Source organism: Lineus longissimus, chromosome 10 (assembly GCF_910592395.1).
Source record: "Lineus longissimus chromosome 10, tnLinLong1.2, whole genome shotgun sequence".
Classification (NCBI taxonomy): Eukaryota; Metazoa; Nemertea; class Pilidiophora; order Heteronemertea; family Lineidae; genus Lineus; species Lineus longissimus.
The window spans coordinates 3,005,981-3,032,952 of record NC_088317.1 but is presented as its reverse complement, the minus strand read 5'-3'; the positions used below and the strand labels follow the sequence as shown (position 1 = coordinate 3,032,952).

The window sequence follows — 26,972 nt, the reverse complement described above, 5'->3', positions numbered from 1 at the left end:
TTCGGTTCGTCACGGAAACACCCGAATGAGTCAATTTTCTCAAAATGCAAGATGGCGGCTGTTCTTCATCGAAGTGGCCAAATCAGCCCAACAAATTTTGGCAGGCCACTAGAGAGAGTTTTCGAGGATGCACAAAGCACAGGAGAGATAAATCTCATTGGAAGGAAACTAAAGGACTTCCCTAAAGTCGCAAATAAGTACGATCTGTCGGATACTGCGGTGGCAGGTGGGTCAAACTTTCTGTCTGGTTCTCAGAAAATCCGTCTTGTTTATCTGTCCTATGCTAAATGTACAGTGCCTGTACATTATGTACATGACATACATATAAGAAGTCGTTCGACTCTTTCCAGTTTCCTATTATGCTTGGGTGATGTCACTAAATGATTGGGCTAAATTTTAGTGTAGTGTCCCTTATTCAATATCTAGGAATGGTACGTGTAGATGGATTATGCCTATTTTGTTTCAGATTTTGTCGTTATCATCTTAAAATTTGATTTTCTATCTTTCAATCATTCAGCTCACGTCATTGACATCATCTCATTGACCTAACAACTGGTCCATGAGATGGTCCATAACTGGATTTTGTTCACTTCATGCAACTTATGAAGTCCTACGATTCGAGATCTCCCGCTCTTTCATTAAAACTGCATAAGGTCTCGGACCGAAGTGAAGTGAGATTACAGATTTAGGCTAAGGCCTTGATTTGTATGTGTACAATGTCATCGTAAGTTGAATGTGCACTTAAGTATAATTATCTCATATGATAGTGTCTGATGATAGCGTCAATAGACAAGAATTTCATCTTCTTTGTTACTTAACTACCACTCCTGCCAGTAATACAATTTATGCATGTTTTGATAATGGGGTATTGTTCTGCCTAGCAGTTACAACATGCAGTTCATTCATAAATTTGTCAATGAATATGTTATGTCTCTGTAGAATGTTTAACAAGACAAAGACCGGAAAACTTTGGTTAGAATCGAGTTTGAAAAAGACCTGTTTTGTTCACCTGACTACAGGTTTTCTAACCTGGTTTTTCCTGGGTTCTTTGTCGTCTGTGAAAATTAAAGGTATTGAATTACGTCTGACAGGTGAAGAAAGATAGGACAGATGAGATTTTAAAAACTTGGAGCTAAAGAGTGCTTCTACTTTCAGCCCCCAGGTGCCCGGAAAATGCCTATGCAGCACTGAAATTTCCAATTTTTTCTGGGGGAGGATCCCTTAGTTCCTTTCATTTCCAAGATCACACCATCGGAGCTCTCTAGATCAACCACTGATATACTCTATTATGCTCAGCACTGATGTCTTGATCTTACATTTTGATTCTATGTTATCAACCTGATAATATTTTCCATGAAAACTCGAATGTTGACACAAAAACATCAGGTGTAACTTCTCAGCAGATGTTTTAACACATTGTGAGTCAGAGGGCATGGCTAGTATGTTGCTTGGTGTAACCTACCTTGCTTGCAGTTTCAGTGAAAGAGGTGTTGTAATTGATTGGGTTGCAGTCCACAGGTTTGGTTCAGGATTATTCTGTGTTCTCAATCATAGATGTGCAGTCACAGACCTGTTCTGGGGAAGAATATTGTCGTCTGCTGTAATTCATCCTGGTCACAGTAAAGCTGGACCTGAAAGCAGGCTGAAAGCAGATTGTCTTGAGAAGAGAAAGACAAAAGACAAGGTTTATTAAAGGTTCATTGACACAGCAACCAGATGACCAATCTCAGATTTCATATCATGGAGATTTGGAATAAAAATATATTAATGACGCCATCCACATTGACTTGAAATGATTTATGTCCCAAAGATGCGAATAATTGCAATCAATTAGAGTTGAATTGATGGACCAATTTGATAAATGCTTGAATTTGTCCCATAACAGGGAAAACTCCAGTGGTTAATTGGGTAATTAGTACTAGTGTTTGTTGTATTATGACAGTGTTGGCTAATTAGATTGAACATTACAAGAGGATGCTGGGTTTTAGGCTAATTGCATCGAATTTTTCATGGAGACCGGAATAGTCTCAATAGCCCAAGTTTTAAACATGATATGCATTTTGTACAGAGTATAACAGTGGTCTATTACAGAATGTTTCTATTCAAATCAGGTTTGTCTCATTAGTCCCATGCATGGCACCAGATGTCAGAAACTGTAATGAGAGTGACTCAGCTGCCATAAATGTACATGACCCATCAAAAACAATGTGACACTGCCCATTCAGTTGAATCAGACTGCGCGTCTTGGTCCATAGGATTGGTCAATAGGGGCTTTGCACAATTATCCACAGATATGAACGCCTGATCTAGTTAGGGTACTATTTAGGTAAACCAATGCATGTCATCCTCCCAGGCCTTTGTAGCTTTTCTAAAATACACTCCATCAACGTGAGTGTACTGCATTTTAATTGAGAAATATAGAAACGATCAAAGGGCCTGCTGTTACATGAGAGGATGATGTATATGATGGTGATAGAATGGGTGTGGTCCTATGCATTCGAAGATGGAACCAAATAGCAGTCCGTCTAGCTGCCGATATTCTCAAAAGAAGATCTTTCTCCGGGAATCTTTGAGGTGCCGTAGGGCCCACATTTGGTGGGCCTACTCAACTCTGGATGAAAACGCACTGAAGTACCACTTTCCATTGTATTGCATTGCTCTGTGTTATATTCGTGTGTGGGAATTCAATATTTAACACCTGGTTTTAAAACTGTATATTTCACGATTGTCAGAGATAGATTGTCAGGTATCGTTTACAAGCTATGCAGGGAGTGGGAATGGATTTTAGAAATATTTCAACAGCTCTTTGAATTTGAAGTGCAGTACAACATTTTTAAAGCAAGATAGGGAGGCCACCAGTGCTGAATGGTGGAAAACAAACTTCTACTGGCTCCTATGATATTAAAAACTGGTGCAATACACGCCGGTGCCATATGCTGTCATGGAACCTGTTGATTGAATGGAAGACGTGAGAAGCTTCAGCGCTATGCCCTTTGAATTGATGGGAAGTAAAGAGTGTTATGTGGCAAGCCTTGTTGCTTTCACCACAGTGTTAGTTTTAGCTGCCTTGATCGATACCCCTGGTATAGTGGAGTTCAAGCAAGCAGCAGATCAGCAACTTCTGTCAGCATTCATTAGCCTAACATATCAAATTTGCCCTCGAACATTACAATACATTATAGCAATCCTTGCCACAGAACAAGTCATGCGTGTGGGCTGTCGATTTCTGTCGAGTCTTCATAAACAAAATCAATATGCTTGTGTTTCCTTGGTACACAGTTACAATGCATATTCTGAAGTCTTCAGCTTATAATCATGTATGTTCAGGGGAAGGTAAGGTAATGAAAACATAACAATAGGGAGCAAGTTTCATCGACAGCATCCAGATTGGGTAGGTTGTCATGGTTGTTGTGTCTGATAATATAATTGCCTGTCAGACTGTTATGTTCATTGCTGTTCCCTAAAACATGTTTTCAAATTCTCTCCACTCTTTTTCGTTGCAGATCTGTCAAAGAATCGTTTGAACGAAGTCCCGATAGAAATCTGTGAATGTCCGTCTATAGAGAGATTAGTTTGTTACCACAATGTGATACGGTGCTTACCCGAGGCCTTGGTACAGTTACAATGCCTCACGTATATGAATTTAAGGTGAGTAAGGTGTTGTGCTCCTCATCTTGCTGAGCTGATATGACCATTCCGCCAGGCGATGCTAGGCGTCCATCTTCATTACAAGGTCCCTCACGATCTGTGCACCATGAGTGCCAGGCTGTCCTATCCTTGGGGAAATGCCAACACCAAACAGACCCGGCAAGAAGTTAGGAGACAAAGGCTAGCATGGCAGGCTATATTAACATTCTTTAAGTCTGTTGGCAAGTTTTTTTCATGAAATCCTGCTGCGTACAAACACGAAACTCAATGGGACAAGTAGTAGTTCACGTCTTGATAGGCTACGAGACTGCAAGAAATGATGCATGCTGAGTGCGATTTTGCTATCTCCCATAACTTCATGGGGCCATGCGGTTTCACAGCATATCTTTAACTTGGATGAGTATGAATGTCACGGATCCACTTGGTCGCTTAGTATGCCAAAGCACCCCATAATAGTCTCTGCTCTGGGCCCTCTTTAGCATGCAGACATGTCACTAGTGCCTGGAATTGTGGATGGTTTATGGTGTGAGAGATCGTTTGGGTTCGGTCCCAAAATTACCATCAACAATTTGAAAAATGCTACAACGAAACCTCTGTTATCTGTATATTGGCGAAACAAAGGCATTCATGATATCGTCTGCAATCGGGTATGTTGTGAATACCTGGCTAGTACATATCTGGAAATTTAGGAATTTGAGACTAAACGAAAAACATGAGAATGGTTTTCAAAGTTTTGAAGTAGACAGGTCGAGAAGACCCAATCCCTTGGCTATAACTGTTAGGTCTACATGCCAATAAGATCAGTTCACTGAAAGGTACATTCCATACTTCGTAATGTTTGTTTGAAACACCTTGAAATCCGCCCACACCTGCCTGCTGGTGTTATCAGATCCTTACTCTGTGAATCATTACAGTAATGCTACATGTAATACTAATAATCAATGAGAAATTAGCTATCGCAAGTTCAGTGGTTAGTTAACCATAAAGCCTAAAGGAACTGAAGATCTAGTATGACCTAATGAAAGTGAAACTCCGTAGTGGGGGTGAATGCATGAAGGCTTTACAGCTTTTAAAAGAGGCAACATCCCTTGACTGCTCACACCCTAATGTATAGTACCCCCAGGTATATGGCACGGCTTAACCCGCCGGCCATGAGGGAATTCCTTTATGGCCCAGTGGTTGGCGCGTTGGCCCCAGAGTGGAAGTTAAGCAACGTTGAGCGCGGTCAACCTTTGGATCGGTGACCGGCGCGTACAATACACCTAACGCCAGACTCTGTTTGTAGTTGGCAATATTGTGATCATCCTCCTTCCCTGGAGGACCAGGTCCTTGGATTGTGTTGTCACATAATTTCCTCATCTGCTCTGCATGTGAGCCACCTTATTTGACAGAAATAAACCACATCCCAGCAAGGCATACCATCAGGTGTCAATTGTTGGTGAAGATCCTATGCAAAGTGCCTGGACAAAGGCCTCCACCTGTCCATTTCCAATATCCTGTTGGTCACATTGCCTGCAGGACCCACTGGTTTGTAATCAATGAGCAGCTCTCTTTCCTTGAATGTTGATAATTTGCTCTCTGTCTGCCTAATCCAAACATAGCTGTATTTTTTGCCACGACCTAGCTGATGTATGAAGATTCCATCCCACTGCCTGACAAGAATGCATAACCTGTCTGTAACTGTTACATTACCGCATACCAACGTTTTTCCTGGAGGTATTCCTCATACAGGAAATTGTTACCTGTCATGTGCCTTCAAGTGATCCATGCATCGTTGAGAAAGGCTAGGTATACAGTAGAAACCTCTCCATTAAGGACACCTTCGGGACTGACAAGTGCTGTCCTTAATAGAGAGGTGTCGTGATTAGAGAGATCAAATTCAAAGGAAACAACCAATTTGGGACCAAAATTAGTGTCCTTGATAGAGAGGCTGGCCTTAATTGAGAGGTGTCCGCTAAGGGAGGTTCCACAGTACTTATTGTGTGTGAAGTGTTATGGAAACACTACAGCTTTCATGGTAGAACGAATAAAGTACATGTACACCATTTTGTGTCTTATTGAAGCATACTTTTGCACGAAATGAGTTTGAAGAACAGCAACGCTGTTGCATTGCAAGTTGGCATCAACCATGTCCGTCTATGTTGTAGTACAGATTTGCGTTTGATATTTGATGCTTTGATGAGATCCACATTCGTCTGGATTTCTTGGAGAAAAGATCTGGTTGCTGCCTGAATGTTATCTTCTGTGTATGGCTGCATGTAGGGGATCAAGTTCCCAGCAAACGAGAGATTTTTTGGAGCAACCTGCGATAATTATTGCTGTAGTGAGAGTGAGAGAGGAGTCTTTTGGGTAAGATCATTTATACCCGATGGACCATCCTGCCTCTGATCAGTTACCCAACCCTGATCAAACTTTCCCAACCTTCTGTGTGTGGAACTAGGTCAGAAAGCAAAGATGAATCATGTTGGGAGTGGTATTTCCCTGCCATATCATCATGTCATTCACCCTGTAAAAAAGATGGGACAAAAAACTTTGATTAATGATCTGGACCAAGAAATAAGAAATCCGTTGAATCACGCTGCATATGTCATTTTGTCTGCCGACCAGATTGAGCATCAAAGACTGGGTATCATGTAGTTAGGTGTATTCCATCAACGCACTGTGTCGAAAAAAACGATTCAGAAAAGAACCATGATGGATGATGCTGGACCAAGGAAGCAGTTGAATCATGCATGAGCGTAATATGCGCATCGGTAAGATTCGTGAATAGATCTCCTCAGTTGAGGTATTGATCTTCTGCTTTAATGACAGGGTCATGATTGGTTCACAGATGATAAACAATGCTTGGCTATTATCGGAAGGGATGCTGCAATATTGATGCGTTTCTAAATGGGATGTCTTTAGCGCGCATGCAGAATGTTAGCACAGTCAGAGTTGGCCTTGGTATGGCTTACCATGAATGGAATGGTGGTTTGGCTTCACAATATTTATCATTTGTTGAGTTCTATAATCCACCTTCAGCTCCTGGCCACATAGACATGTAGCCAAGTTGGTGAAATTGGATGTCCAATCTGATAGACTCTAAGAGAATCATTGGACATGAATAGATAGATTTTCAAGGAAGATTTGGCCCTTTGGGAGACAGTGGAACGTAATGTCTGTCCCCTAGGGTTTTATACACTGCCGGCCACTGTTTCATGTATACTTGCGCCAGCGATATGCAAGAGAGTGGATGACTTGATGAAGACCGATGGATAAACACAATCAACTACAACAGAATACGAAAGTGGCAAACACATTGGTCAAATGGAGGCATCATTGATGGCCTCTTTAGTTTTTTGGTCCTCCATTTTGTGGTATGGAACATGGTATTGTAGAGTACGAATTCCGTTCATCAAGGAATGTCAGCTCAGATGAAAAAAACTGTGTTTTTATGATTGATGTTTATGTTCATACATAGAACCATGAATAAATAACCAGTGTTTTACAAATATGTTTATGTTCATCAGACATCCCTGACATATTCATGCCATTGCCATTATAGATACAAATAATCGTCACGAATAAATATTTGTATCATGCACACAAGAGGGCTTCCTCGAAAAATATTGTTTGAGAATGGAACAGACATTGTTGACTTGGCAATCTCATGGCACAATCATGACAATTGTCAGTTAATTTGGGAAGTTCGTTATGTCAGTCGTATGATGTATGAGTGGCTCTTGTCTGGAAGGTGTACCAGTACCACTTTACTATGGCATTTTCATGTGGGGTCAATGAATTTCAAAATCCTTTAGCTGCAAGCCACGTAGAAAGCAACCTTTTTGGTCCATTTGCATGGAAACAATCGTTCCGTACAAAGAGTATGCTTGATTTCGAAATAATCTCTTTTCATATTTGTATCGTTTCAGCCGCAATCAACTGTCCACAATCCCACCCTTCATTTGTCACATCCAGTCCTTAGAAATCCTCATAGTGTCTAATAATAAATTGGTGTCATTACCAGAAGAAATAGGACAATTACAAAAACTAACGGAATTGGTAAGTATGCACTTATGGAGCCCTAAGTAATAACAAGTCTCAAGCCCTACTTTAAAAGAGAGTCTCGCTTGATACATTGAGATAAAACAACTTCCCTGTGGAAATTTCAGCGACAATTTTTTCACTTGACAGATTTCAAACTTCGCCTTTGATATTTTAAGACTAGAATAGATTGAAATGTTGAACTCTATACCGAAAGCACTCTATAACCAAGGCCAAGATGCAACCGTGCACTTTCTGCACCAGGGAAGACTACGTCAGCATCACCCCATCCTATACAGAATCACCCCATCCTATACAGATTCATCGCCACTCAACCCCGCTGAAGATTAACATGCATTACTCATCCAAGATTATCCCGCCAGTCATTCTGCGCCCTCGAGATGCTCTCTACCGACTTGGCTATGATTCGGAGTAATTAGCTCTCTAATAATTGGGTTCACGCAGAGTAATTAGTGCTGAGAATGTTTATTGTTATGCAACTGAATTATGATTATGAGATGGTTTTGTATGCTATGTGTTTGCTGGTTAACCCTTGGGTATGATTCAATACAAACATACATATGGAATCATGGAAAACTAATGCCAAAGATGATGACACCCGTCTCCTTCGAAGCCCCTAATTGCCTTCAAAATCGCCAATATCTCGTTTCCTTTCTTCCAGGATGTGTCATGTAATGAAATCACACACTTACCGATGCAAATAGGCAACTTAGAATCATTACGTGTTTTTAATGTTAGGAAAAATTTATTAGTTGAACTTCCTCCAGGTAAGTGGCTGATACATTGATGACAAGTTGTAGTAATCATATTTCAAATTGAAGTGGCACTTGCGGATGTATTTTATTTATGTGCTGCCTTGCTGGATGACAGCTGATTCGAATAAGATCCATCTGGGCTAGTTGCTGAGTAGTTGTTAGCAGCAATGTTGGCTCTAAGTCGTAATGCTACTATGAAAGTTACTGAAGGAGATAAGACTTATTTAAGGTCATGCTCCCTGGCACCCGTCTCCTACGCCAATCAAGCTACTGGCCCCTGTGCTAAAAGAGAGCATGTACTGTGAGATGATAGAGGCATCTATTGGCCACTTTGTGCAACCTAATCAACCCCCAAAGGCTCCTGCTGGCATGTATTGTCTCCCATAATAACCAATACAGTTGACATCCTATCTGCCCATTTGCATCCTGCTGTGCGAGAACTTTGGAAAAAATGTTACAATCAGAAAACTATTCATGAATCACTGCAGTGTTTAGATGCTGTGTCTGAATCTGCCTGAGAAATATTTATCTCGAATTCGGATGTTTACTGACCTTGTAAAGGCCAAACTCTGTGCAGTATGTATACATAGTACATACTATATGGGATTTCTTGTTTTGACATAATCTCTCGTGCATCACTGCACTGTAAACAGTGTTGATTTCCATGCCAAATTGAGGTGGAATGGGCCTTTGAAATCACCGGGTGATCTAAATGCAAAATGAATCAGACAGGAAACCAAGTGAATGACCTAAATCTTAATGACACAGGAATGTAGAACACAGATTTTAAGTGTTTGCAACAGTTTAGAGGCAGTATTCATCTCACTCTACCTGCAGATCTGCTATGCGCAACACTGTCTTTCTGATCAGACATTCTACTTGTATCAAACCCCACTCGATTCACTCAATGCACCAAGCATTGCTTAATACATAATCAAACTGGATGTCCGAGGGTGATATTCACAAATTCTCTTTTTACGTTTCAGAAATTGGTAAATTAAAATTGCGGAAGTTAGACTTCTCTAGCAACAGGATAGCCGTGATACCTCCAGATTTTAGAAAAATAGACACGTTAGATTCTTTAAGTTTGGATCATAACCCTCTAACGTCCCCCCCTTCCTATGTAAGTATTGTCGATTTCATATCAATAACAGATGAGAAAAACAATGGCAGTGTAAGAGGGAAGGAGAGCCACATTGGTGTCCTTTCTATTCCTCGGGATGTCAGCCGTTGTATTTCATCTTTGTTATAATGTTCATGACCCTCTGAGGCAAGACCACAATTGATTTTTTAAGCCTTTTAGCAGTTAAATTGTCAATGTTTGACCGCGACGCATCAAATAATGCGTGCGGTTGTGAATCTGAAATTTAGAGTATGTTATTCCGGACAGTCGGGCAAGTAAATGGTGAAAAATAAACTGGTGATTGACCACGGAAATTTTTTGATAATCGACAAATTAGACAGACTTTGATATTTCCACTCTTTTCAGCCAACTGGCAGAAAAAACTCAAAACACACCCCCTAAAACCCAATTAGCAAAATTTGAAATTAATTTTTTCATCAAATAATTTCTTTATATATATCTGTAGACTTGCCACAACAAATATTTTTTCAATACCTCTCCAAATATGTACTTGAGAGTTAAAAACATGCACTCGTCTAATTGATAGGCCTCGACCCTCCAACCTATGAATATTCATTAGTGGTCTTGTCTCCTCTCAGTTAACTGTGTTGTAAGAAGGCATTGTAGTTTATTTGATCCATATACCTCTTTACAATTTCCTGTGGGAACTCTTTGACAATCACTTTTAGAAAAAGACTTGTGTTGAATAACTTGAATTGTCCTGTTTTGTTTTCAGGTATGTTTAAAAGGGCGAGTCCATATCATGAAGTACCTGCAACTGGAGGCCATGAAGGAGGATAGAAAGAGGGGCATCCTCAGTGATAATGACATGCGGAGGAACTTCAGGAAGTCCTCATCGATACATGTCACGTATGTATCAGGCGGTATTTTCCTTACTTACGGCTCTTCATCCCTTGTGAGACAAAGCCATAATCTCTTCACTACTTTCTGTCTTCCACTGCCTTGACTGCCTTATCCCAAGTAAACCCTATCTCGCTCAGCTTCTGATCCTTGGGCAGCCAGCGCCAAGACCACCACAGGGCAGTCCTGGGATGCTGTCTGACTTCATTCCGAAGACATGCCTGGGCATGCACTATTGTACCAGCAATTACTTTCTCCCTGTAGTGCTGAATTTGTTTGAAAAGGCCTGTGTGTCTCTTTAAGACTACGTCGACTGTGAGAAAAGTGCCTGCATCCTTCATGCTCACCTTTTACACCAAGAAAACCAAATTGTTCTCTCTCTTGCAGAAGTGATGACTTTTCTAGGTTTACTGCTGAATCTCCGATGCGGTTACGGAATGCCGACTCTGGTTATAACACGACTGATAGTACGGAAAAAGTACGGTGGTCTCCGTCGGAGGTGAGTCGGGTGTATAGGGGAAAATTTTTCAAAATTCAGGTCCCAACATCTGTTATTTTTCATCTTAACTTTGTAATGGCATGTGGTGAACCATCATTCATTCCGTCAATGCCTGGGGTGTTTAATTCATTTCAGATGCGCATATCAACTGGTCTCATTCTCAGAATGGAGATCAGATGTCACAGTACCAGAGAAGAGTCAATTCAGTGAATAAGTCCATAGAAATGTCACAAATTTTAAAATTTTAAACAAAACCTCTGCGAGTTTTTTGGTTAACTTGAAAAGAGAATCTCAAGTCTCGAAAAATGTAGTCATTTGTTTAAACTTAGATCTTGCTCAAAGTCAAAACTGTCCGAGCTAAATCGCCATTTTCCAAAAAAATATTTAATTTGTTGAAAAGCTCATCAACTCCTTCTTCTATTTTTGATGGGAATAGAGGTTAAAGGTAACTGGCATGGTTACGCTCACTCACTGTTAAGCTAAATCTGCCCATTTTCAACCTGTTAAACAGTTAACTGTTAGAAACCATGTTTGAATTTTTATCCCAATCTATGAGACTCCTCCTCCATCTCAAGAACTACTCTGTCGCTGTACATGTTACTCCATTGACATACGCAGTCCCATTAAAGTTTTTTCCTGCACCTTGGGGCCTAAGAAACTTTGCATGTTGCTATGCGAATTGTCTATTTTGTAATTATTCATTGCAATGCAACGTCTTTTTGTATTTTTTTCCAATTTTTATTTGTTGACGTTATTTTTAGGAAGTTGTGTAATGCAGTTTTGAAGTATTGTACATGTAATTGATCTTATTGCTATGACGTAGCTGCAATGTTGTATTATTATTCGCAAAATTGGCCAGTTCTTTTATTTGTTTTATTAATTTTCTGAGTGCTGGGGCCAAATCCCTCGTGGGTTAAAAATGATGTATCTGAACGGTTTCCATTTATACACCTTGGTTGAAGAAGGCAAGGAGACCTGCCTAGAGTCTCATGCCAACAGTAAGGATTAGGCCAGGGACCTCATGACCTTAAGTGGGAGACCCGTGTCACTACACCACTGTGGCTTCTCATACTTGGATTTAACATCAAGTGCATACTGTGATGATTAATAACCAGAACATCATGAAGCTAAGATAAGATTGGGGTAAAACATCCATCAATCACGCAAACATATCCTGTCTCTCATATTCCACAAAACATCACATCGAAAGAATGGTTACCATGGAAACAGTTGCTGTTTGTGCTTCTGTTGCCTGAGCCTGTTTTTGGCCTGAGAATGATCAATTTTGAAAAGCGTTAACTAAAAATTTTTTTGAAAATGTTACATGGAAGACTGCTTCTTGGGTATGGTAATCAGTCATGCTACACCACTGACATTGCATGTGATTGCTGAGTGCAGGGGCTGTGTCTCACACCAAAGCAGAGTGAGTGAGGGGCTTTCTTTTATTAACAGAAGGACAGATCTTGGGCTGACTTTCCAGCTCTCTGACACTGGTGAAGAAGCGATCTGTACAGTAAAATATCCCTTGCCCGCTCAGTGAATTCGATGAAGTACTTGTTACCTTTCAAACCTAAGGAGCATCTTCGAAACTTTTTAACCCAGCACTCGTTTGTAATCATTTTGTTCTCCCACTGACTTCCACGTTCCTTCCCTCTTACTAAGGTTAATAATACGCTGGACGAGTACACGGCATATGTACCAAAACCAGAAACTGTCTATGAGCGGCTGACGGAGGTGGACGAAACAAGATCAGAGGACCTACCACCTCCACCGCCTGAATTGATGCCGCCTTCAAAAGGGCGGTATCAGCCGACGTTCACACCACCAACACCGCGTACACCGTCGACACCTCATAGAGACAATCACTACCAAAACGGACAATCGTCGCAACCTGGTCCATCGCCGCAGAATGCGTGGCAGACTGAAGTGATGGACGAATTTTCCCGGGTAAGTTCTGCATGGAAACAAGACTGGTACCAACAAGGAGCACTGTGCCAACAGATGGGACTTAATCAGTCGGCGTCGAATATAAATTCCATGGCAGGACCTACGTCCGGGCGACATGCGGATTATAATGGCGTAGCTGGTATAAGTCCGGGCGGACCTGGCCCAGGACCTGGACCTGGCGGTGGACAAAGGCAAATGTCTCGGCCTGTTCCTGCCCAGAAACCGACAGTTCAACCGGCCCAAAAGCCTCCGGCAAAACCGGGAGCCGACGATTTTACGCGGGTAAGTGGTGCATGGCATGACACGACATCCTTCCATTCTTCCCCTCACCTGCATGCCGTTCCCTGCAACGAGCAAGACAGCCCTGTAGGTGGCGCTGGTGAAAGATCTGATCAATTCTCGCAGGTAGGTCGGTGCGACTTTAAGCGTGGAATTCTGCAATATGGTTATGGTTGTTTTTGCTTGGTGATGCGTATGTTTTATGTTGTGAGCAATTTAGGTGAATGCTTTCTTTGATACACTTTTGTGTTATTTGACGGTTTCAGAAACTTTCTGACTTAATACTTGGCGACTGTTCTTGAAAACATGACAATCTCTTGCCAGTCTTGGGCCTACATTTGATAAAGTTGTTGCGCATTCTAATATCTTTAATGATTATACCATCTTTGAACGTTTTGTATGCTTTTGAAGTTATTTGGTGCTTTGGTATTGGTTGCTTGTAGTTTTGTTGTCAATACAGAACCTTTTTTTGGATTGGAGCTTTTTGTCTTGTTTGTTAAGTGTATTTTTTATGGTTGACAATTGGAAATGGGGCTGATGCTTTTAATTGTGGTTCGGAAGGTGCGTCAAAGATGTACGATCATTGTATCAAATTTTTTCATAATATTTAAAAATATTTTTCAGACAGAGACTTAGAGTTTAAGAACGATGTTGTATTTCTTGGAGGAATGTAATCTATTTTTTAGGGGAAACATATTGCCTCCAGTGGTCTGCAGGTCTCATTCTCAGATAGGTCTGCAGCATCCTGTGTCAGTGAATAGAAGTTATGCCTTGGTCTGTTAGTATCTAATCTTGATAAACGGTTATGAAAACTCGAGGCATCTCTTCTGATAGTTTTTCTGTGATAGTCTATACATGTCCACAATGGCCCATACAAACAAGCACTTTAGTCACTGGGGTGGACGATGGAGAATTGACAACAAGACAGAGGTGATATCTAACCATTTGGTGGCCCAATTCCAATCACACTCATCAGGTTGTCACAGCTACGTCGCAGGTCGTAGCGATGAAAATTGCTTGTTTGCATGGTGCTTTAGGGTAGAATCGGAACCTTATTGCAGAATTTCACCCTTCCTGTCGTAGGCGTTTCATCAAAAAACATGGCTACGCTCACTGTTCTATGATAATCTGCCAAGCGCAGAGTCCTTAGAACGGAGCATGGCATACATTTCGGCCAATATTTCAATCTTAAAGAAGGGACAGATGTTTGTACCTCTGGCTTAAGTTTTGGTGAGTCTCAAGGGAGTTGATTCTTGAAATCATTTCGAAATTATACTACCAGCTTCTGAAGCCGAGATATTGTCTTGGTACCTGAGTCTGGAAATTGGAAAGATATGATGTTGATTTCAGTTTTGACGATAGCATATCAACCCCCTTGGTATCTTGCTATAAACTCTGAAGCTACATGAAAAAACTTCTTTATATCAGTAGTGAGTATACTACGCATGGTGCTCAAACTTGGCTCAGAGCTGCTTGGAGCCTGGTTGCCTGGAGCTTTGATCATGTCTGGCTTGTGTATATAGCCACCTCCACTGAGCTGCAAATAACTGCAAGAAAAGATGATGTGTTCAGTTTCAGAACATCTTCTGTAAACAAGAAAATAGCGTATGTGAATACTAAGATTTGATGCAACTTGCCATTCAGTGCATTATTTCTGTATTGGAGTGAAAGTCAAGTCCAATATTTCATCAGCACTTAAAACTGGATTACCTTGTTCGTATTGAAAGATTCTGAAAGCTAGTCCAGCCAAGCACACATAACAACAGTATATATCACAAAACTTCTGGTGAGTATCGTCTTATGTTGTCTCCAGGTCATTCCAAAAAATTCCTGGCGGAACCCCAAACTGTGTTTTCTTTCTCTTTACTGATACATCTGCTAACATTCCAGGAGCTCCAGCGGCAAAAAGCCGACTACGAAGCGAAGAAAAAACGTGCAGAGGCGTTACGGCGGCAACAGGAGGACGACGAGGAGCGGGAACAAAGGCGACGGGCGGCCATTCGCTCGCAGGAGGAGGAAGAAGAGAGGGAACAGCGGAGGCGGGCGGCTGTGCGCCTGCAGGAGGAGGATGAAGAGAGGGATCAGCGGAGACGGGCGGCTGTACGCCTGCAGGAAGAGCAGCAGAAACTTATGGAGAGACAACGGGAGAGTCCCAGGAAGCAGCTGGAGGATAACAGGTGGGTCACTTTCACTCCCTTTAGTGTGATCTGTGACGATGTCGGAACAAGCAGTTGGTGATAGCATGAACGGGTGACCAATGCAACTGTGGCTGACTCTACACAGCCATAGCTGTCACGGGCAGCTTTGGTAGTCATCCTGGCTGCACTTACTCATTGACGACGAGTCGCTGGCATCACTTGACAAAACCATCATACCTTAGTGTGATGCTAGCATGGCCTCGTGGGAAGCTGATAGCCTACCAGAACATCTGTATGTTATACTTGCATGTATATCAAGCTTGTTTTCAGATTGGCTGCTTCTAGCTTCCATTTTTAGCAATCATTTGATTCTCAGTGACACGACACTGCTACATGATCAGATTTTTTCTAACTAGCTGATTATGAAATTCCAGTTTTTGTCCCATTTTCAATACTGGTACCACCAGGACATCTAATTTTTACTAACACTTGACACTTTTATGAAATTCCAGGGCAATTTTTTCAGTCAATTTTTCATTGGTTTCCATGGCATCAACATGCAAACATATTTGAACAAAAAGTTGTTTTACATTCCTCTTATGTTTAAATTAAAAAACAAAGACAGCAATATTTTTTTTGCTCAATAATTTGCCGCTTTTATCGCCGCTCAGGAAACCTCTGCCGCGACCTCGCCGACTTACTGTCAACAATTGTTACAGGTAACCATGGATACAGTTGCTAGGGTGTTTAAATGTTGTCTGCTGAATTTTGATGTTGTTTTTCCCCTTTTTGACTTTGACAATTTTGTCCATAATTATGCCTACCTGAAACCAAAATGCGTTTTTCTGATGAATGTTTCAAGGATATTTTGAGGTTTTGACTTTTATTTTATTTTTCCTTCTGAGGCATTTTTCAAATCCAAACCTGTCCACCCTCTTCAAATGTTCACCCCACCATTTGATGTATTTGTTCGTTTCACATCACCTCTTTACTGATCATTGCCCCTCGTGGCTCCAGGTCATGGAGAAAGAAAATGGCTGGCTTATCGAGTCAGTCTTTGATGTCGCTGACCCCATGAGTCGGCCATTTTTAATTCTCCGCTCAACTTCACCACTTGGGACACTGATCTGGAAGGGGCAAATGCCGTCAACTTCCCTATCTTCCTCTCTGATGATCCTCTCTAATGGAATTTCCTCCCAACAAATTTATCATGATTTTGTTTTCATTTTCATACAACTTTTGACAAAAGTGTTTGAATTTCACCTTAGCACTGACTGTTGTAAAGCTGAACACATCACATGCTTGATTGAGTGTTCTGAAAATCGGTGATTTTGGTGGAAAGTTGGGCCTCAATTTGGTGTCAGCGGTTGTTGGTGTTGCAACCAGATGTGTAAAAGTGCCTTCAAGTCGCTAAAAAAGAGAGTGAATCACAGAATAAAAATCTAAAAATTCCAAATTTCATTATTCAAGGTCCTGTAATGTGACCATGTGCAAAACACAGTCATGTTCTATTCTGTCCTGACGATTTGCTTTCTTCTTTTCAGCTACACACCGCCACCTAATGGCAATCCAAATAACAACTATGGTGTTGTCGACGGATACAGCGAATCTCAAGAACACAAAAGGTATCAAATCCGCTTTCAAATTATTCGAAGGTCATCTTTTAGATATGGTGTTTTGCATGGTTTGGTGTGTTTTTTGCTTAAGATTTTCACTTTATTCTTCACGCCTACAGTACAACCAGTCGTGGGTAAATTGCATGTAAATTTCATTTGTCATCATAACTAATTTGAAGCATTCAGAGGGGTAATTTCACGCTGAGGGTGACCTGACTTTATCTAACGTTGCTTGGCTTTGCGCTGCAGGCGTCCTGTTACCCAGTCGTCCAGTTTCCGAGACAGGACCTCGCCGCTGATCGCGCCCAACAAAATTAGCTACAGACGAGCCACGTCAGATACTAAATTTGAAAACTCGGCCAGTATAGATCGGTCAACAGACGATAGTAGAAGTTGGAATAGAAATATGTAAGTTTGCGCTCAAGCCGTCCATGTATAGTGCCTGGTGGTATCTATTCCTACCCTCTGGCTCCTTGGCAATCGATATTTTTGCGTACAGTACTGGTACTCTGAAGACTATATGAATATATAGATCATTGTGCATTTTTGTCCCGACTAAGTCTTCAAAAGAAGCATTTAAATACCTTTCTTTATCTGTTGTGTGAGCACTATTCACTTTTGAAACAGACGACTGTTGGCCGCTTAAGAATCACCTCTAAGTGTTTTATTTGCCTTCTGTTCCTTAGTAGCATAATGCATGGTGTTTCTATGCATTCATTGCGTGCTTTAATTTTGAATTGATATCTTTCATTTTCGATTCTTGGGTATGATGTCACTCTGTATTGGAGAATTATCTCTCCATACGTGGTCCATACAGTGGTCTAAAATTGCTTCTAATGGTTAAGAGATCAATAGCGGAGATTGAAAAAATATCTTACCTTATCATTTGCAAGCAATTTGATAACAAATACCTAATAGTTTGGATCAAGTTGAGCATGAATTAATATCAGTATCACAACTTGAGGAAAAGTTGACAGAGAAAATCGATTATTGCTCTGTCTTTACCAGATTTGTGAATAACTATTTCCTTGTGTCTCGTTTCCAGTCAAGATAGTTCATCTAGTCACAGCCCAAGTCCAGGCGTTAACCGGACGACCAATCACAATGTACAGCCTGTAAGTAGGATGACGATTTTCCAAGATTCGCCCCTCTTAGTTAGCAGTTCTAGGGTTACCAACAGATCTTTGTTGAAGTCTGCATCTCTTGTGTCCTATTTATAGAATGTAGGACAGCCTGAGCCCCATGAACTATTTGTGTTGTCCAGAACTTAAAAGTATGAGGCAAAAGTGCATGTGACTTAGATCTCGACTGCTGAAGACTTCTGTGATGTGCAGTTTGTAATGTGGTCCATTGGCACAGACTCTTTCACGAACCCTGTATCGACGAGTGACGAAAGTCATAATATTGCTTGTCTCTACCTCCGCAGGAAGAAGAGTTCCGCCACCGCCACGAGACAATGCGTAACATTCACCAACAGGAGGGGCAGAATGTTCGTAAACGGCTGGAAGAGGAAAAAGATCGACTCTTCCGGCTTCATAAAGAACCTCTCTATAGTTATCTAAACAAGGTGAGCTTCATAGTATGACAAAGCGTTGTTCTTTCATGTCCATATTATAATAAGCCCCAAAGTTTCTCCTTTTGAAAGGATTCTTGGTCTCTCTGGCCAGAACTTGACCCAGAGTCCCTTGATTATGAAGCTGATGAAGTTATCCGTTTATGATATATGCTAAGCTTCGTTTTTCCTCTTTCAGAAAACCGGTTCCGAAGAGGAGACAACACCGAGTAGAGACCCCATGTCAACTTCCAATTCGTCAACTAATTCAAGTCTTTCAAATAAACCCAGAACAGGTAGATTCCCCTTTCCGTCTGTTGGAAGGTTTCAGTTAAACTGAACACAGAAGATGACCGAAGGCTTCCAAACATGACGCATAGAAGCTCATTATGGTTGAAAGAGAAACTGAAGTCTAAGTTCCAGTAGTTTGTGATTTGTATCTGATGACATGTGCTAAGAAGAGCTTGATAATTCACTGAGCAAAGGCCGTGATGATTGTGTTGATAACTTCACGTCATTCTCTCTTGCAGCATTTAATATCAAGTTACCCGAGGAGTTGCGCTACGCGAATCCTAACTTCACCGTACGGAGACATCTAGAGCAGGCTCGTGAAGAGATGTCACAGATTGAAAATCTCAGAAGGGTAAGGCCAAGTTTTATTTGGCAAGTGTAAATACGATGACTGATGCGAGAGCACCCTTTTTTGCCGCCATACTAGTTCAGTCAAGGTTTGATTTCTTAAGGATGAGCGAGGAATACTGTTACTTCTAAATACACTGGTGCATCTTGCTGTTCAACTCTGGCCCCAGTTTTGACATGGACTTATTCCTCAGACTTGCAGTTTTAAGTAGTGAGGCAGCTTGAAGATTGCAAACAGGACATTCTTCAACCTGCTGTTAACTTAAATTCTCAATTCAGAACTGCCTGATCAGAATTGGTACTGTACTAGTGACACGTGCTATGACCTTTAGGTGCGATTTTGGAAGAAATAATAGGACAACACATTAAAAAACTTGACATCTTCTCACTTCACATAGATGTTTCTTTCATGTCTCCCCTTTAAATGTGCTGTTTTCCTTTTCAGGATATTGAGTCAAGATTAAAGGTGAAACTGCCAGAGGATCTACCCTGTGCGATAAAAGATGGCGTCGTTTTGTGCCATTTAGCCAATCATATTCGACCACGTTCGGTGTCTAGTATTCATGTCCCGTCACCAGCAGTTGTAAGTTTATCCTAAGAAATATTCAGACTGAAAATTGATCAGCTAATTTTCCAATGCGGCCTTATCTCACTTCCTGTATCTTTATCTTTCCAGCCTACATTAAGCATGGCCAAGTGTCGAAGAAACGTTGAAAACTTCTTGGACGCTTGTCGACGAATAGGATTGGACGAGGTGAGCATATAGTGTTTTGGTCTTGGGTATCTTTCCCGTCGCTACTTGGTATAACCGGAGGGGGGGGGGGGTGTCACTCCCAAGATGGGGTATGCCCTGTCCAAGGAGGCTTTTTAAGCCACCTCTTCAGGCAGGCTCTGCAGGAAGCAGCCTCAATCCACACTCCTTTCACCGGGGTCAGGATTGTATTTTGGGGGCATTATGAAAATTGGGTGTTTTGGTTATAAAATCGCAGCTTTCGATCTCTATCCCAACCCATGGCTTCGAATACAGCCTTGAACATCATCAGTAGATAACCTTGTAGTGATGACTGTGTAATCCTTGTAATCACATGTTGATAACGATAATCTCATTTCAGTTGCTATCTCTTTGTATGGTCGTACACTCGTGCAATGCATTGGAATGCAATGCTAGCCTGAACACATGCACTCTACTTGCATGTTGCTGATTCAGAAATTCTAGAATTTAAAATGATCTTTTATCAGTGATTTCAATTGGAGAAGCATGAAACTTGTCTCACTGGGTTATTTTTTCCACTGCCCAGCGGATGTATTCATCTGATATTGTATTACAATGACATGGAGGTACTGGTATAAAGAATTCATAAAGATTTGATGAATTCTTGCTGGTATGCATTATTTTTATGAAATCGTTAACCAAAAGGGAAAAGGCATGATGACCATGAATGCGATGAAGACCATAAGCCTGCCTTTAAACTGTGGCCGAATCTACAAGGAGCAGAAGCCACCAAGCTTTGAGTGCCAAGTTGCTGTGTGAATTCTCGAAAAACAAGCGCCAAGCTGTCTGGACTCGCTGTGCTAGATGTTAGTGTATTTAGTTGCTCTCTATCCCCTGTGCTTGGCAACCTGCTGTGCTGGCCTCGCTTGGCCGCCGTTTGGCACTTCCAAAGTTTTCTTGTCACCTTTGCGACCCAAGTTTTCGGATTATGGGACTATGTACTAGAATGGTGAAAGTCCCATGTACGTTGATTGGCATTTGCATGAGAAACTCTCTCACCTTGTGGTGGTGCCAATCATTCTCTGATACATTTTAAACATATTGAGGTGTGATGTGTTTCTGATTTAGAGTCATTATATTGTATCCCTGGTGATAGAACTGGCCCCCCCCCCCCCCCCCCCCCGATGTCCTTGTGTATGATATTCAAAAGGGAATCCCACTCAAAGATTATGAATATCACTTTTGAATGTGTTCATTCCCTGTCTTTTCCTAACTTAACCTTTTTTAACTCGCTAACCTTGTACAAATGTTATACACAGTCCATGTCGCCCTGTCTATACCAGTTACCCCTATTACTTACTGTACAAATGTACAGTTTTGCATTGTCAGTCGAACTCAATTCATAAAACTTGAGATATGCTACAATGCATTATGCAAGATTTGTAAATCCCCTGCTCATTCAATAAGTCCCTGCAGTTAATATGCAAAGTTCACAATTGCCCCCTCACACACTCCAATAAATCTCCATGGTTTAGTGATTTGGGTTAATGACAATGTATTAATTTTATCCAGACAAAGCTTATTGAAATCACACGCATGTGTTCAATTGAAATAATGCCGACAGCCTTCTACAAATACAATTATGTGAAGAACCTGCTGTCAGCTGTCGTTTCAATGCATTCGCTCTGCGCAGTGCTGGTGCAGTGGTTTAATATCTAAACCAGACAACTTTTTAACCGGTGACTTCAGCAAGCTTCTGATGATGAAATTCGTTACTAATCTTTGTATATATAACAATTTCTTTTCCTTCCTAGTCTTGCTAGCATAGTGATTCCTTTCGTATTGTTGCACATTTTTAGCCGGGAGTCACATGCACAGTGAACGGATCAAGACCAGCGCCCCCTATGTGTAGCTTCTTGTACTCGGTGTCGAACTTAGAAAATATCATTTTGACAAACCTTCCGTTAGCTTGATGTTACATCTTACAAGTGCATGAATTGACCTAAAAATCTACATTTCCTAGTTTCCATTTTTATTATCTTCTGAATGCTTTAAAATAGCAGTGTTCACCCACATAACTAGAAAATTTTGACTCAGTTTTTTTCTCTCTTTTTTCTTCGGAGCTTAAAATCTGAAATTCTGGAATGATCATTGTATATTTTACTTGCCACAACAAATGCTGTTGATATACCAGCCATGCAATGTGGCTTATCTCAAAATGTAGCTGATTGAAGAAATTGAAAGTAATCAAGGCACAGCAGAGTTGCAACACCTCTTGCTTTTAGTCTGCCCTTCGCTCTTTATTCATGAGAAAAAATCATGTAGGCTGACTTGGCAGTATTTGGCAGAAAGAAGTCTGAAGCAACAGCGTTATGTTCAATCCCACTGAGCAAATGCTGTGAGGTAGCAATGTCATCTTTAGTCCCTCTGTTTCTCTTGTGATGTCTAAGCAATCACCCGAGCTATCCAATCTTACCCATACCCCATTTAAAACCAGGGCATGTCTTTCTTAGAAAAGTACAGGCCAAGAACCCCACTAAAACCCATTTGAAACAAGATATGTCTTAGAAAAGTCCACACCAAGAACATTCCTTCTTTCCTCTTTCATGTCTTTGTATCCAATTATAATAACCAACAAGTATTTTTGCGGAGACCAATTCTGAAATGAAGAATTAAACCACCTGTCTTTTTCTCAGAAATTCTGGTCCAAGCTGCAACAGTGCAAGGAAGAGCATGAATTTTTTTCTCGTCAAATTTGATCCAGTGGCCAGACCCCTAAAGTTGGATTAGATGGTCTGTAAAACTGATTCCAAGACCGAAATAGAGGGGGTGGTTTCAATACAATTTGATGGGCCGTAATGCCAATATGAAAACAAAAATTCATCGTCAAATGCAACTTTGAGTCTCATACATGTACACTATATAATCTGACACAAAAACAGACAGTTTTCATCACATATTTCATGAAATGCGTGATTCGACACACCAGGCCCGCTAATCCAACATAGACTGGTCTGGCCTGATTGTTTAAAGCTGAACTGCTCAGCAACCAACTCTTAAAGCTGAACTGCATCAACTACAATATCTCTCACTTGTGGCTCTTTCCAGGCTTACCTCTGTGCATGTGACGATGTATTGGAGGAGCTCCGCCCAGCCCTGGTCGCTAAAACTGTGCAACAATTGCTCTCGTTCCCGCGAATAACAACACAAGATAAACTAGTCTCGTTACTGTGTGTGTTTATATTCGTAACCACGGTGACGACCTTACTAATCTTCCCTCTTCCTGGCTAGCCGCACCATGCCCGAACTCTCACCTAACGCTTACAGGAGCACCATTACACCACCTATAGGGAGTAGAGTAAGTCAGAGCGGAATCACGATGGACTCACAACAGACCAAGATTTGTCTCACTCCAACGCTGTTATCAAAAGACAAGTTTAACTACAGCATGTGATTCTATTATCATGACCATGATACTCCTTTTGCAAAGTTTGGCCAATCAATGTCATCAGAGAAGAAAAAAATCTAATCAAAACACTCTTCTTGTCAAAGTCGAACCAGATTTGCTGTAGTTAAGCTTGTACACCTTTGATCACCGCAACCAAGAGGACCAAGCAGCATTTTGTTAAACACTTTATGTCAGTTGGCCAGTTAGGACTGAGGATGCAGGAGACATCAAAACAACACATGGCAAGGGCATCACATGTAGAGGCCATAAATTTCAGTACCGGTACTTTAATATATGTCATGTGTGTTTCAGTTTTGGATGATGTCTTCGAAGAATATGTGTTGTTTAAATGTCGATGTATGTAGTCTCAGTCCTATCAGCTAACCTGCTAATACCTCTGTGTTTCTAACGCTAATATTTGTACAGAATCCGTAGATCTAATCAACCATTTCTGTTTGACTAAACTTTTAATAACGTTTAAAGGTTATGAAATAACATGTACATAATGACATCATCTGCATGTTCTTCATATGGTTGCTTTCGAGTAGAATGGCAGCACACGCCATTCTAAGAAGCTTTTCGATGTGACTGATGGAGTACTTGACAACTTCATTATGACAAGTTGTCAACAAACAGCTACCAATAAGGCATTGATTGTTTGTAAACATGTAATATGTCTTGTTAAGCATGCTGATACTGAGTTTAGAAGGTCATGCTCATCATGTGACTTCTTCAAAACACCCCTCATTTTGTAATAAAACCATCATTTTGAATTGGAATAAAAGAGAACTCAATGAGGACCAAATTTTTCTCTCTGACCAATCTGCTACAGGGTGTTCAACAAAAAGTGGCACAGCTTCAAGGCTATTATCAAAGTTATTAAAGTGACGTTTGTTCGACGTTCAAAATTACGTAGACTTAAAAATCCCACCTCATTGAACTAAACCTAAATCAAAAACCTTGAAACTGTGCCATGTTTCATTCAACACCTTGTATGAATCTTAAGATTTTGCTATGAAAGTTTTGGTGATTTTGAATGATCTCGCAGTCAGTTCACAAGAAATATTCCAGTTGGTGCATACACGCTTGTATCCATGTTTTTGTAATGATTTTAAAGGCCTATTTTTGTATACGTGTGCAATTTTCTCTTTCATGTTATTGTTATAACTGATACGATTTTTTTAAACGTTATCCACATGTGGATAACGTCATGGTTGACGTCATCACACTTTGCTACTCCCATTGTTGCGTCGATGGCAAAGTGAGTAAGGTAGGTCAACGACATCCAAAATGGTGTCTTCTGCTGTGATGTCGTCATCAGCACAGCCACAGTCATCTGTTGGACCCATTCATTCAGCCACACAGAAAAAAAAAGCATTTGACTAAATGTGAATTCAAATGTATAAACTGTTAATTATGATAAAAGTATCAATGTTTGTAATTGATAATTATGTAAATATTCAAGTAATTATGCAAAATTATGTTAATTTGTGTTCACAGATGTATAAATAGCTCTGGATCTGAAGGGCACATCCTAAGGATGACGTTTTTGAGGGTGATTTTTTTTATTTGAACGAATTTTGAAAGTTGGTGCAAGTATTATGGATGTTTTATAGGAGTTGAAGTTTTGTTGATGAAATTTTTACTTGCATTTGTGAACGATTGAGAGCTGTTTTTCTGAAATAGTGAAATTTTGCTAAATGACTTGAGACTGTGAATGGAATAATATTGATGTGTCAGCAGTTTGAAGTCTGACATTTTTTTGAGAAAATTTGGTGTTTTTTTTGGAGGTCGATATTGTGCCAATACCACAGGAGGATGGGTCAAATGTAACATTCATAGTATTAGATGATAATCTATTCGCAGCTGATATGCAAGTATCATACCTTCAGCGTGTTATAGCGGATATTTGGTCACCCTGGATTTGTGGTCAGAGTTTTGTGAGTCTATTAAAGAAAAAATTGATTTGTCAAAAAAAATTGTGAACATGGTACAAGTGTTTGTGATTTACTCATGTTCAAGTATAAGAATGTAAACATTAATTTAAAAAAGGTGATTCATACAGGGTTAGATTTTACTAGAGTAATTGCCTGCTACAGTGTAGCAATATTCTGAAATAAATGTACCTTAAAATGGATAATTCCTATTCCCAGATATGATAAATATCCATGTTTTATTTTATGCGTGATTATTTAATTGGTGAATTGTTCAAAACACGATTTTAAAATAGGTGCTATTCAACTACATGTAGAGTAGATTTGATGAGATCTGTGCCTCGATGCAATTTCAGTGAGAGTAATTTGGGGGGAGGTAGAAGATACTTTTCAAATATGAGAGAATGAATCATTCTGTGAAGATTTTTTCAAATTTGGCAAAAAATATAATTGCTTTGTGTGTGGCTTGCTGTGTCCTGTTGAACAGCTTCATTTGATTATAAAGCAGTTTTGTCATGTTTATTGTACAATTAAATTGAGATTAGGTCGTAAGCTTCCATATCAAAATGCTGAGTGTGTGACACAGTTGCTCTGCTTTTGTTGATGTAAAACACGTATCTAGAAAGACTTTTGATACTAGTATCCCACAAGTTTGAGGCACGATATGATGTCATCTTTGCCGCATTGGTTAGCAAACATGACCATGGTCAGCAGAAGTCCATTTCACAAAAAATGGCACTGAGATTTTAGGTCTTCAGTACAGTAAAAATGAAATATTTGAACAAAATGTTATATCTTATATGAACCTTCCAAGTCTGAAATATCTAAGAATACTTACTTAGCGCGAATCTGAAAAAGTATGATCAAGAACAAGCGATTTGGAGCGAATGCTTACAACTTTTCCCAGCCAATTTAGACGTTTTTTGCAGTGCCATGTTTTGTAAAATGGAGTAAAGGCGATAATGTTAGTTCAGTTTAACACCTGAATGTCAGCAGCGTTACACTGTAGCATAACTAAAATCCTTTTACCATCCATGATCATGTTGGCTGTTCAATTTGGCGGGACAGAATGTCATCTGCGCCACTTGACGAGGAATATCGTATTGATATAAAGTGCTTGTGTGATTCTTTTCTTTGCTGGGTGTTGATAAAATCTGTATTGATCATGACGCCATGTTTGAAGGTGGTAAAAATCGAATTAAAATTTGTGATTTGCGATCCACGTCTGTTCGTTTATTTGTCAAAAACAGAAGCTGTTTTCCTGATAGAGTATAGTAGAGCCAATCAGTTGCTACAGTTTCTATAGCACATAGGAGGTGACCACGTGTATTAAATTCTAGACTTTCTGAATCAGTGGTTTCTGATACTTTATAAACCATACACAGAAATAGCGAAGGAAGGTAAGTTATGTATGTGAAGAGTTTCATCGCAAAACAAGCTCCATTTTGGTAGAAAATGGCTTGGAAGTAATAGAATTTGACTGAAAAATCTATGTTACACAATTCAGAGTTACAAGAGGATTAATTATGTCTTCATATCCGATTCCTCGAGGGCGATGGAAGACCTTTCATTCAATTCTTTCACGACGACTGATGTGTTGTTTTCTTACTCTTTCCAGCACCAGACCTGTTCTGCAATGGACATACTCGAAGAGAAGGGGACCCTCCGGGTGGCGATCACCGTCCATGCTCTACTCAATATCTGTAATCCGAATCTCTCCACTGTTTAAAACTTTGAAAGGACATTTTGCTCAGGTTTGCTAGAATTGAGCCCTGTC

General features: G+C 40.4%; 1 protein-coding gene across 1 annotated transcript; it reads left to right on the top strand.

Moving 5' to 3' along the window:
- The first annotated feature begins 51 nt into the window (after nucleotides 1-51).
- LOC135494403 (serine/arginine repetitive matrix protein 1-like) lies at nucleotides 52-26,413 on the top strand. Its single transcript, XM_064782335.1, has 19 exons — nucleotides 52-226; nucleotides 3,504-3,648; nucleotides 7,560-7,689; nucleotides 8,354-8,459; nucleotides 9,434-9,570; nucleotides 10,307-10,440; nucleotides 10,819-10,930; nucleotides 12,593-13,282; nucleotides 15,047-15,333; nucleotides 15,966-16,013; nucleotides 16,839-16,919; nucleotides 17,160-17,318; nucleotides 17,956-18,025; nucleotides 18,337-18,477; nucleotides 18,662-18,758; nucleotides 18,993-19,105; nucleotides 19,547-19,684; nucleotides 19,778-19,855; nucleotides 22,922-26,413. The coding sequence occupies exons 1-19, from the start codon at nucleotides 52-54 to the stop codon at nucleotides 23,102-23,104; spliced, it is 3,024 nt and encodes a 1,007-aa protein (XP_064638405.1). The 3' UTR covers nucleotides 23,105-26,413.
- Nucleotides 26,414-26,972: the final 559 nt, after the last annotated feature.

What these genes read in the sequence shown, in the direction of transcription:
- LOC135494403 (XM_064782335.1), top strand. Translation starts at nt 52, where the DNA reads ATGGCGGCTGTTCTTCATCGAAGTGGCCAAATCAGCCCAACAAATTTT. An exon ending in ATTAGTTGAACTTCCTCCAG is followed by an intron (nt 8,460 to 9,433) that starts GTAAGTGGCTGA and finishes TTTACGTTTCAG; the next exon opens with AAATTGGTAAATTAAAATTG. An exon ending in AGATTGAAAATCTCAGAAGG is followed by an intron (nt 19,106 to 19,546) that starts GTAAGGCCAAGT and finishes TTTCCTTTTCAG; the next exon opens with GATATTGAGTCAAGATTAAA.